We start from the raw sequence: 12,795 nt of genomic DNA, 5'->3' as shown, positions 1-12,795 counted from the left end.
CAGGTAGCTAGCTGACACAGCTAATTGACAGTTATGATGCAATTTTTGCTCAGAATCAGGGAAACACACAACCAAAAACAGTTTTAAAAAAACAAGTACGATCCCTCTCCCCATACCCCAAAAAGGGCGTGCAGTGTGCCATTTGTTTCTCTACATAGTGTGAACCTTCCCTTACTGTGCCTTACTATACAGTTATTGCTGTTTACATTCTCTCAATCACACACATAACATCAAGATCATCCATTTAGTTTTTAACAGCTTTATTAAAAGGGTTCTCTATAGTTGGTCTAAATTAGTTTTGCTTTATGATATATTCAGTTGTTGTACTGACAAGTACTGACAATAGCCATGATATACAAACCTCCAAAAAAGTATGTGAAATGCTAATGTAAAGTCTACTTGTGTTTAAGTTCCCCTTATTAATAAGGATCCCAAAGTACAGTGAATACAGTGAACACAGCTGGATCTGTAATGTATAGGATCAGGTTCAACCTTCAAAAAATTAATTCCAGCCAGAACAAATTACTAGTGTGGTTGCCATTTGCTACAGAAAAAACACTAATTTTAAGTATATACTAAGCAGTGACATAGGAAATACCCTGCAAATATATACAAAAAAAGAACAATCTCTAAATCAGTAATCAACTTCCACCACCAGGGTATAATACCACTTTAAGCTTGTGTGTTCTTATAAAAACATGTACATATCATACACATAAAGGGAAAAGTCACATCTACTGCTCCTTAGACATGTAGCCTATTTAAAATCACAATCTGTGACATCCAAAGACATATAAATTAAGCTATTTACATTAGCTATCTAAATATTTTAAGAGGTAGACATTAATAAACAAAGCATGAAGGCACACATACCCATGTACCTAATCACAGCAGATCATGTGCAGGATAACCAGCATTTACATCAAGGAGGCTATAACAAACATTTAAAAACGTTCATCGGTCAGTCACATTTGTGTATAAGGACTGAAACAGCCAGCTTAAGCTGTACTTTACAATTCTTTAATCTCGAGACTACAGTCTCAGTTTCCAGCATTTCCCTCAAACAAAATGCGCTGCCTTAATGGAATTTTACCACCACTGTCTTGTAGACTACTGTAAGACCCCTATTACATGTGACTCCCATATTCACACTAAAATATGCATCTCCTACATTAATAAAAACAAAAGGCAGTGATTAGTAAATTCTGTATTAAATTTTAAAAAGTGCAAAAACATGATATTTGTTGTTTTACTTAATAAATCTGTTGTAACATCAAGAAACGTTTGCATGTTGGTTATTTGTTCTTTAGAATTTGTTCTTTAGAAGGACTCTTATTGTGAAGCCAGGGCTGGTTCCACCTGGGTTTATATGTGAGGGAGTCAGTTGTGAGCTGGGAGCTGAGCATGTCAGACGTGAGCTGAGTAGTGAACGAGCTGTTAGTAAAGAGAAAACTTTGCTTATCTATGCTGTAGCTGTGGCCAACAATAGCTGGATAATACAGCACTACAACTTGTCCCTGAGCTGTGCATCTTTTAATAGTGGTGAGCACTTTGAATTGGTACCCAAATGGTGTCTGAGTTGTCTGATGAACAAATAGCCCTGCATCTCCTGCTTTGTTTGCCAGATGATAGCTTGCCTGCTATTGCTAGACCTCAGTGAGAGAGCTGATTACAGTGCTTTGGTCTGGGTGCTTCAGAGGCGTTTCAGGCAATGTTTCTGGCCCAAGCTCCTTTGGTTTGAACTGTGTAACCATCAAAGATAGCCAACTAGATGGCTAGATGGGCTTGTGACTCACATGCCGCCTCCTGTATAGTGTGAGATAGCACAATACCAGTTCATCATGGCACTGTCTTCAACTGAGCTGTGTGTCCACATACAGTTGGCCCACCCACGCAACTTGCCTGAGGCCCTGGAATTGATGTTGGTGAGAAAGTTGGCATGGTCAGTGGCATGGATGGAGAAGATGACAGAACTGCTGGCCGTACAACCAGTGGCACGGGCCCAATGGTGGCGGACATGCAGCTGGCTAGGGCTTGTCCATTGGTGGTGAAGTCAGTAGGAAAGACTTCTGCCCTAGCCTAACTATTGTAGACATAAGCATATTGCCACAGCGGGCATAAAACAGGTTTATGGTCTGTTCATGGTCTTACCTGTGATGACTTGATGCACTGAAGTATTGTTAGATATTTGCTTTGGTATTGTCACAAAGCCAATGACAGCTTATGTACAACCCCATTTCCAAGAAAGTTGGGACGCTGTGCAAAATGTAACTAAAAACAAAATGCAATGATGTGCAAATCATTTAAACCCTATGTTTCATTGAAAAAAGACAGCATATCGAATGTTGAAACTGAGAAATTATATATATATATATATATATATATATATATATATATTATTATTTTTTTTTATATTTGCTCATTTTGAACTTGATGCCAACAACATGTTCCAAAAAAGTTGAGACGGGGGCAACAAAAGGCTGGTAAAGTTGTGTAATGCTAAAAAAAACACTTGGTGGTTGATTGGCAACAGGCCAGTAACATGATTGGGTAAAAAAAGATCATCCCAGAGAGGTTGAGTCTTTCAGGAGTAAAGATGAGCTTGTGCACAAGCAAATAGTACAACAATTCAAGAATAACATTTCTCAACGTAAAATAGCTTTTGCTTTTCATCATCTATGGTGCATAATAATATTAACAGATTCAGAGAATCTGGAGAAATCTTTGTATGCAAGAGACAAGACCAAAAAGCACTATTTGCTGGCCATGATCTTTGGGCCCTCAGGCAGCACTGAATTAAACACATTCTGTAGTGGAAATCATTGTATGGGCTCAGAAACACTTCTGAAAACCACTGTCTGTGAACACAGTTCAACACTGCATCCACAAATGCAAGTTAAAACTCAAAAACACAAAGAAGAAACTGTACATGAACAGGATCCACCTTCTCTGGGCCAGAGCTCATTTAAAATGGACAGAGGGAAAGTGGAAAAGTGTACTGTGGTCTGACAAATCAAAATTTGAAATTCTTTTTGGAAATCATGGACACTGTGTCCTCCGGACTAAAGACCACTCAGCTTGTTATCAGTGCACAGTTCAAAAGCCAGCATTCATGATGGTATAGAGGTGCTTTAGTGCACATGGCATGGGTGACCTTCACATCTGTGAAGGCACCATTAATGCTGAACGATAAATATAGGTTTTACATTTCACTTTCAAAAGTACAGCAATTGGTTTCCTCAGTTCCCAAACGCTTACAGAGTGTTAAAAGAAGAGGTGATGACACACAGTGCTCAACATGCCCCTGTCCCAACTTTTTTGGAACGTGTTGTTGGCATCAAATTCAAAATGGCATATATTTTTCAAAATACAATAAAATTGATATGTTGTCTTTGTAGTATGTTTCTTTAACAATGTGGTTTACATGATTTGCATATCATTGCATTCTATTCTTATTTACATTCTGCACAGCATCCCAACTTTTTTGGAAATGGGATTGTGGTAAAACAGCACTCTAATTACCAAATTTACAGAAAACCAACAACAGCAAGTACATTTGTTTTCAGCTTTGGACAAGAAGAAAAACTGTAAATCTTTTAACAGAACTGGAGCTTGACATTCAAACATTTACACTCTGATAACAAACTAAGGGATTTAAGCAAATATAATAAACTCAGTAGAGCTGCCTGTTTTGTCAGCCAGCGGCAGATTGGATAATATTGTGGCCAGATTCACACAGTCATGCGCTAATCTCTCAAGGCTGAAGTCAGCTTATTCAATTTTCCTTTGCACTTTAAAAATCCTGCAGCTGCATTCTATTATTCGTCCAGGCATCTGAACTTAACTGCTACATCATTTAAAGTGGAACAGGAACTAAAGCTATCTTCAGCTTCATCTAAGCTCCATCCTCTGTCTCATATACAATCAACCAATCAGAGCTGTAATACTTTAGGGGGGCTGCTGGTTTAACCCCTAAATTACGACGGATACACACTTGGATGTAATAGTTCCGGTGCTTATATGATGCAGTTTTTTTTTACTTCATTACTTGCTACCTCTGCAAACACCTCCCATACTTTACAAAGATAAAGTCCATTACTTCCATAAACAATCTGAAAGATTCACCTGTCAGACCACATTTTTCATCAGACCATGTGCATCAGACCATTTCATATGAGCTCAAGCCCACAGAGGTCGGCAGCGTTTCTGGATGTTGTAGACATGTTTTACACTGTGCATAATACAGTCTTAACTTGCTTTTGTGGATGCAGCAACAAATGTGTTTGTTGACAACATTTTGTCAAAGTATTCCTCAGAACATGCAGTGGTATCAACAATGACTATAACAATGTCTGTTTTTAATGCAGTGCCATCTGAGGAATTCAAGGTCATGGGCATTCAATTGTGGTTTTCAAAGGGTGGAATACCCAGAATCCTTGCAAATGCTTGTTAAGGAACATTGTTTCTAAATTAATGGATTATTCGCTGATGCTCGTCAAAGCCTCAAAGCTTCTAACTCTAACCCTAACCCTAACCCCAAATCCAAAAAAGTTAGGATGCTGTGTAAAATGTAGATAAAAATAAATAAAAACAGAATTCAAAGATTTGCAAATTTCATAGACCCATATTTTATTCACAATATAACATGGAACACAAATCAGATGTTGAAAGTGAGACATTTTACCATTTTATGAAAAACATTAACTAATTTAGAACTTGATGGCAGCAACGCATCTCATAAAAGTTGGAGCAACAAAAGGCTAGAACAGTAAGTTGTACTAATAAAAACAGCTGGAGGAGCAATTTGCAATTAACTTACATGACTGGGTATAAAAAGAGCATTTTAGAGAGGCAGAGTCTCTCGGAAGCAAAGATGAGGAGAGCTTCACCAATCTGCAAAAAACTGCATCTAAAATTTGGGAAACAATTTCAGAAAAATGTTCCTCAACATAAAATAGCAAAGACTTTGGATATCCCACCATCTATAGTACATAATATCATCAAAATATTTAGAGAATCTGGAGAAATCCCTGTACGCAAGTGACAAGGCTGACGATCAATATTGGATGCTTGAGATCTTCGGGCCCTCTGGCGACACTGCATTTAAAACAGCCATAATTCTGTACTGGAAATTACTGCATGGGCTCAGTAACACTTCCAGAAATCATTGTCTGCGCACACATTTCGCTGTGTAATCCACAAATGCTGTTAAAGTTAAAGCTGTATCATGCAAAGAAGACGATCAAGAAGGTCAAGACAAGAAACACTGCCATCTTCTTTGGGCCAAAGCTCATTCAAAATGGACTAAGGCAAAAAGGAAAACTGTTCTGTGGTCATATTAATCAAAATTTGAAATTCTTTTTGGAAACCACGGACGCAGTCCTGTGGACTCAAGAGGAGAGGGACCAATTAGCTTATCAGCGCACAGTTCAAAGGCCTGCGTCTCTGATGATATGGGGTTGCCTTAGGGCCTATGGCGTGGGCAGCTTGCTCATCTGGAAAGGCACTATCAATGCTGAGCAGGATATAGAGGTTTTAGAACAACATATCCAGACAATGTCTCTTTCAGGGAAGGCCTTGCATATTTCAGCAAGACAATGTTAAACCACATACTGCATCCTTCACAACAGCATGGCTTCACTGAAGAAGACTCTGGGTGCTGAACTGGCCTGCCTGCAGTCCAGACCTTTCACCAATAGAAAACATTTGGCACCTCATGAAATGAAAAATCCGGCAAAGAAGACCCAGGACCCAAGTTCTAAATGAGTCAGTGTTTTTCATGAAATTGTAAAATATCTCACTTTCAACATCGGATATGTGTTCTATGTTCTATTTTGCATAACATATGGGTTTATGAGATCTGCAAATCATTGCATTCTGTTTTTATTTACATTTATTTACATTTTACACAACTTTTTTGGAATTGGGGTTGTAGATGCTTTCTGAACATTTCAAAATGTTCCTAGTCTTAATTCTCTACCAACTTTTTAAATAATGTGGCCTCAGTTTCAGAATGAGCATGTATTTGTGAAAAACGGTGAAGTTGATAAGGTAAAACATTATGTACTTTGTCTTTGTACCGGTTTTGTTTAAATACAATTCAAAGTGGATTTACAAATCACTGCTTTCTGTTTTCATTTGCATTTCACATACTGTCATTTTTGGAATTGAGGTTTGCACTCAAAAAGGCATATCATGATGTAATTAATTTATATAACAATGACATTTTGTCATATTGCCTGGCCCTATTTTTTAGGATGATGGGTGTGAATGAAAATGTTGATGTTGATGACCATTACGCCTTAAGAAAAAAAGGTTTGACTGATATAGTTGCAAAACGGAAACATATTGTCTATCTGTATCCTCTGCAAGTAATTTGTTCACAGGGATGCAAGTACATGTTTTCTGCAAATGAAGTTCAGTGATTAAATAGCATTGCATTAATTAAAGATAAAAAAATTGCTTTCTATTCTTTCTTAATTACTCTTCATTACCTCGTAAGACTGGGGGCAATTTATTGTATTCCTCAATTCGCAAACATCATTCTGTAATTTATACTAGATTAAATTTTTTTATTTTTATTTACAAATTACATAATACAGTCTTAATCTCAGTGGATGCAAGTTTGTGGTTTTGTGTGTCTGAAAAATACCAGGCATCACACTTTTACCAGGCATCACACTGTTACCCCTCTAAATTTATTAATTATCCATCACACCCCCTGGGGGAGTGAAGTTAAACTCTGTACCAGGCATAGTTTTGGAGTTGCTGTAATATTATATTGTTGTAATTTACCATAACACTGTAGTTGTTGTGAGATGTTACCAGAGATAAGGTTTTCACTCTTGCTCTTTCAAAATGGTCTTTATTCCTAAAGGGAAACTCCACTTATTTTTCATAATTTCTGCATATTTGAGTCATTGAGATATAAGCAAAGTCATTCACAGTGGTTTTATGTGAAATGGTTCATTGCAAAGAAACTTACTGACTAACCAAGGGCAATGTCTACAACAAAAAATATAGCCGTTTTATTTATTGTCGATAAGGACCAGTGAACCATTTTAGATGTAATGTTGATCTAAGCACGTTTAAGTAGTGATTCATAAAATGTGAATTTGACATAAAAATATGTGTAGGTGATTGTTTTCAACCTGACATTTGAACTGCAGTGCCAGAGTGTTACAGGCATTATATTACAGATTTGTGAAAGCTGTCTTTCACATCACAATCACATGCCAATGCTGAGAATGTATCTTACGAACTGATATAGAATAAAATCTAATTAAACTAAAATTTTGAAAATAGAATTCCTGTTTAAATTTTTTTCAAGGGCCTTAGAAATCAGGACTTTCTTGATACACTTATTTCATGTTAGTTTCAATGAACTTATGATTTATCATTACATCACTTGCTCAGGTGCAGTTTTCCTGGAGCAGCTCATGTAGAACCCAGTAATGTTATAATTTCCCAATAAAGTAATAACCAGCAGAAATATAATAAAATTTTACACTTAACTTTTTTAAAAATGTAATAAAATATAAGATTTGTACAGATAATGTAATAGCTTATTACATTATTGTGAAGACCTGAAGGTACCACCGTCTTTCCTGGTTGTGTTCTGGTCACATCTGACTGATTACTACTGTTTTTCTCTACCATAAATATAATTTTGTTCATTTGATTTTCATAGGAATTTATTACTTTGCCCAGGCTAGGACAGTTACAGTTGTAAGCAGAGCCAGTCTTACAAGAAGCCTTGAAAGTGGAGGCTCTTTCTGAAAAGTATATTGCTTCATTGATGCTCACCTTGTTTCAAGCTGGGTGTACACCACAAAAGTATTATGGGAGACCATATGCAATTCATGTAAACCATATTTTTAAAAGAAAATAATACAAAGACAACATATCAAATGTTGAAACTGAGAAATTTTATTGTTTTTTGAAAAACAAATTCCCATTTTGAATTTGATGCCAACAACACATTCCAGAAAAGTTGGGACAGGGGCATGTTTACCAGAGTGTTTCATTACCCTTTCTTTTAACAACACTCTGTAACCATTTGGGAACTGAGGAGACCGACTGCTGTAGTTTTAAAAGTGATAGGATTTCAGCTGCTCAACAGTTCAGGGTCTCCTTTGTTATATTTTTCATTTCATAATGCACCAAATATTTTCAGTGGTGACAGGTCTGGACTGCAGGCAGGCCAATTTAGCACCTGGACTCTTTTAATACAGGGCAATGCTGTTGTAATACAGGCAGAATGTGGTTTAGCATTGTCTTGCTGAAATAAACAAGGCCTTCCCTGAAGAAGACGTCGTCTGGATGGCAGCATATGTTGCCAAAACATGCATATATCGTGCAGCATTAATGGTGCCTTCACAGATGTGCAGGTCACCCATGCCATGTGCACTAATGCACCCCTATACCATCATGAATACTGGCTTTTGAACTGTGCACTGATAACAAGCTGAGTGGTCATTAGCCCGGAGGACACAGCGTCCATGATTTCCAAAAGAATATCAAATGTTGATTTGTTGGACCACAGGACACTTGTCCACTTCCCCTCAGTCCATTTTTAATGAGCTCTGGCCCAGAAAAGGTGGCAGCATTCCTGGATCCTGTTTATATATGTTTTCTTCTTTGCTTTTAGAGTTTTAATTAGCCTGGAGGACACAGCGTCCATGATTTCCAAAAGAATTTCAGATGTTGATTTCTTGGACCACAGGACGCTTTTCCACTTCCCCTCAGTCCATTTTAAATGAGCTCTGGCCCGGAAAAGGTGGCAGCATTCCTGGATCCTGTTTATATTTGGTTTTGTTTTTGTGTTTTAGAGTTTTAATTAGCATTTGTGAATGCAGTGCTGAACTGTTTTCACAAACAGTGGTGTTCCTCAGTCCATGCAATGATTTCCACTACAGAATCATGTCTGTTTTTAATGTAGTACCGCCTTAGGTACCCAAAGATCACAGCTAGAAAATACTGGTTTTTGGCCTTGTCCCTTGCATACAGAGATTCTACATACAGAGTTTCTGAATCTTTTAATTTTATTATGTACTGTTGATGATGAAAAGCAAAAGTTCTTTGCTGTTTCACGTTGAGAAACGTTATTCTTGAATTGTTGCACTATTTGCTCGTGCAGTCTTTCACAGAGTGGTGAACCCCTCCTGATCTTTACTTCTGAAAGACTCAGCCTCTCTGGGATACTTTTTTATACCCAATCATGTTACTGTTAATCAACCACCAGTTGTTTTTTTAGCATTACACAACTTTACCAGCCTTATGTTGCCCCTGTCCCAACTTTTTTGGAACATGTTGTTGGCATTAAATTCAAAATGGGCAAATATTTTTCAAAAAACAATAAAATTTCTCAGTTTCAACATTTAAAATGTTGTTATTGTACTATTTTCAATGTCATATTGGGTTTAAATGATTAGCACATCATTGCACTTTGTTTTTATATACATTTTGCACAGCATCCCAACTTTTTTTGAAATGGGGTTGTATACAGAACTCATAGTTCTAAAACCATGGTCTTTACTAAATTTACTTTGAAAAACCATGTCTTTTGGGTGTGTATTACATAAATATTACATTATAATATTGTTACATTATCACGAGACATTGTATTACATGATTGTGCAAGTTATTACATTATTGTGTCTTATTACATTTTTTAATAAGTGGAAATTAAGTGCAAGTTAAGTGCAAATTTCTGGGGTTATTACATTATTGGGGAATCTTTAAAATATTGGGTTCTACGGCTTATGCGGACAGTAATGTGCATAAGTAATAGTATCATGATAGTTTTAAGGAAATGTTGTCCTAAAATTTGAGATCTTGCTAATTTAAGCAAGAAACATATTGTTTGTAGTCTATCACCTGGCTTACTGTAACAGACATTGTTAGTTTTGTTGTGAGGATTTGAATAGTCTCTCTTCTTACTTTAAAAAGAGAGTAGAGAGAGACAATACTTTTATTCTAGGGTTAGGGTTAGTATTAAACTTTTTTATTTGTATAGCTTAATTTAGGTATTATTTATAAAATATTAATTATGTATTATTGTTATTGTGATAATTTTTGTTATCATGATAAACAGTATGCCTTTATGAGCATATCATAGATATTATCTATACTTTGAGACCACTGACCAACTACATGTTTTGTCAAATAGAGCATAGTTAATCCTGTTTAATTAGAATTTGTGCAGTACAGTATGTGAAAAGAGTTTCGGATACCCAGAGTTTTAATGGCAGTTTTTAAACGTGGCACTTTTAGTTTACTGTGTCTGTGGGTCAAAATATTGTGACACAAATAGTGTATTGTAAAATATAAAGTAATGTGATATGATTTCTTTGCCAGTCTCTACTTCTATATTCACTACTAATAGTAGTGTACTATTTTAACATGCTATTTAGTGTGGTGGTATGCAGACGCCACCAACATGTCAGTTTAATGATATGACCTAGTTGCCCTTTGCAAAGTTTGGAGAGATTAAGATGCTTTGCACCCTCATAGACCACACTAACTACATACAGAAGAGGTTAACCCATCACGTTCTGCATACACATTTCACTGTTACAGTGAAATACTGAGAAGCTCAAAGCACTTCTAAATGCGTATAAACAACAGCAGTGGAGCGTCACACGATTCACTGATAGTGGGTGGGAGGAAATTTCTGAATCACATTTAGCTGTAAGAAAAATTACAAAGGTTTATGGAAAATATGCCGGTAATTTTTCGTCAATGCATTACTTATTTTTTAATTAAATTTACAGTGTAAAATACATGTAACATTCCATAAATTTTAATTCAGTTAATTTGGAATTGACCTAAACACAAATGCATTCTTTCAGAACCAGTGTTTGTTGGAAAAGCTTTACCGAATGTTGGCCACAATCCCAGTTATCCTTGATGTATTCTAACAGTTAGACCTTTTACAGCCACAAAATACATAGTGCATAAAAAACACTCTAAGTGTAGGTATTTTCACAAAATGTCATTGTTAGATTGAACATGATTTTGCCAGTGTTCTGTAAAGCAAGTGTAGCAGCTGTTGCTATGAACTGAATTTCCATAGCATACATTGATATGCTGCCCTATGTAAGTGATACTATAATGGTTTATTTGTGTATATTTACCATCCTTATTACATATTAGTAGAAAGACACTGTTCTTACTGTACTTGTTTGTATTGCTTTGGAATATTACTCAGTAGGCCAGTGTGTGAATGTGTATCTCTCTAAAATCTCTTTCTCTCTTTTCCCCTCTCTCTTTCTCTCCACCTCTCTCTCTTTCTGTCTTTAGGGTTGATTCGTCTACAGGAGCTGATTAAGGCTCCCTCCAGATACAACATCCGGCTAAAGATTCGCCAGCTGCCTGCAGAGACCAAGGACGCCAAACCACTCCTTAAGGAAATGAAAAAAGCAAAAGAATTCCATGTCATCTTTGACTGTGGCCATGAGATGGCTGCCTGGATACTCAAACAGGTTTCTCCAGTCCCTCAGATTTACCACTCTGCTCTTTCTTTCTCTCTCTCTCTATGTTCTCTTTCACTTACTCATTCTCCAATGTTTTTTGGTCTTCCTATGAAGCTGAATTTTTTTGTCACTAATGTGTAACTAGTTCAAATACTTCTGTGCAGAACAAGATTTCTGTGCAGAACACTTGCACAAAATGCTTACATTACAGAGTTATCAATTTACAATATATTGAAAAAAGGAAAAAGATAATTAAAAGGAAAAATTAAGGACAGCGCCTATTTACTGTAAAGGTAAACCATATCTATGCTTAAGTTTAGCATGTAAAGAATGATGATACATACACCTAGACACAATTACGGAAACTACATTGGAACAATTCTGTTTTTGTAGCACTTCTGTGAAGTTACTCTGAAAGGAACACTAATCTTTAGCTTGTACATTATAGAGAAGGATAATTACACTGAGAAAGATTCTTTGCATTCATTTTGTTATTTTAGGGAAACTTTTTGGAACCTAGAATAAATATATTTGCATGTGCTTCGAAAAGCTGCATTTTATATTTTTGACTTTAGTTTGTCGTTTTGCCCTTAATTCTAACTGTTTGAACAAACAGCAAAATGAATAACTCTGACTTCACTGTTTTAATACATTTGCTGAGTCCTCTAGCTGTCCAGTCCTGTTCCACATGTTAGAATCTATTAGCAATCTATCATTATGAGAGCAGCATCCCAAAATGTGAATATACAGCCCCGTTTCCAAAGATGGGACGCTATACAAAGACAATAGTACAAAGACAACATATCAAACAAAGAAATTTTATTGTATTTTTTTTTAAAAATTCCCATTTTAAATTTGATGCCAGCAGCACATTTCAAAAAAGTTGGGACAGGGACATGTTTACCACTGTGTTGCATCACCTCTTCTTTCAACAACACTCTGTAAGCGTTTGGAAAGTGAGGAGACTAGTTGTTGCAGTTTTGAAAGTAAAATGTTTTACCATTTTTCCCATGCAGTGATTTCCACTACAGAATCATGTCTGTTTTTATTGCAGTGCCACTTGAGGGCCTGAAGATTACGGCCATCCAGTATTGGTTTTCAGCCAATGCCCTTACATGCAGAGATACAGAGATTTTTCTGGATTCTTAGAAAGTTTTAATGATATTATGTACCACAGATAATGAAACCCCAAGTTCTTTGCTATTTTATGTTGAGAAACATTATTCTTGAATTGTTGCTCATGCATTCTTTCACAGAATAGTGAAGCTGTCCCCGTCTTTACTTCTGAAAGACTCTGTGGGATGCTCTTTTTATACCC

The 12,795-nt window shown here is 36.4% G+C and overlaps 1 protein-coding gene across 1 annotated transcript in view; it reads left to right on the top strand.

The window, feature by feature from the left end:
- Positions 1 to 12,795, top strand: part of LOC118811195 (glutamate receptor ionotropic, kainate 2) — a 100,200-nt gene that overhangs the window by 37,828 nt on the left and 49,577 nt on the right. Inside the window, exons 4-5 of the mRNA XM_036575359.1 lie at positions 480 to 485; positions 11,305 to 11,486. Coding sequence (XP_036431252.1) covers positions 480 to 485; positions 11,305 to 11,486 — 188 coding nt within the window. The remainder of the gene's footprint in view (positions 1 to 479; positions 486 to 11,304; positions 11,487 to 12,795) is intronic.

Source organism: Colossoma macropomum, unplaced genomic scaffold, assembly GCF_904425465.1.
Source record: "Colossoma macropomum unplaced genomic scaffold, Colossoma_macropomum, whole genome shotgun sequence".
Classification (NCBI taxonomy): Eukaryota; Metazoa; Chordata; class Actinopteri; order Characiformes; family Serrasalmidae; genus Colossoma; species Colossoma macropomum.
This window is presented reverse-complemented; position numbering and strand designations above follow the sequence as displayed.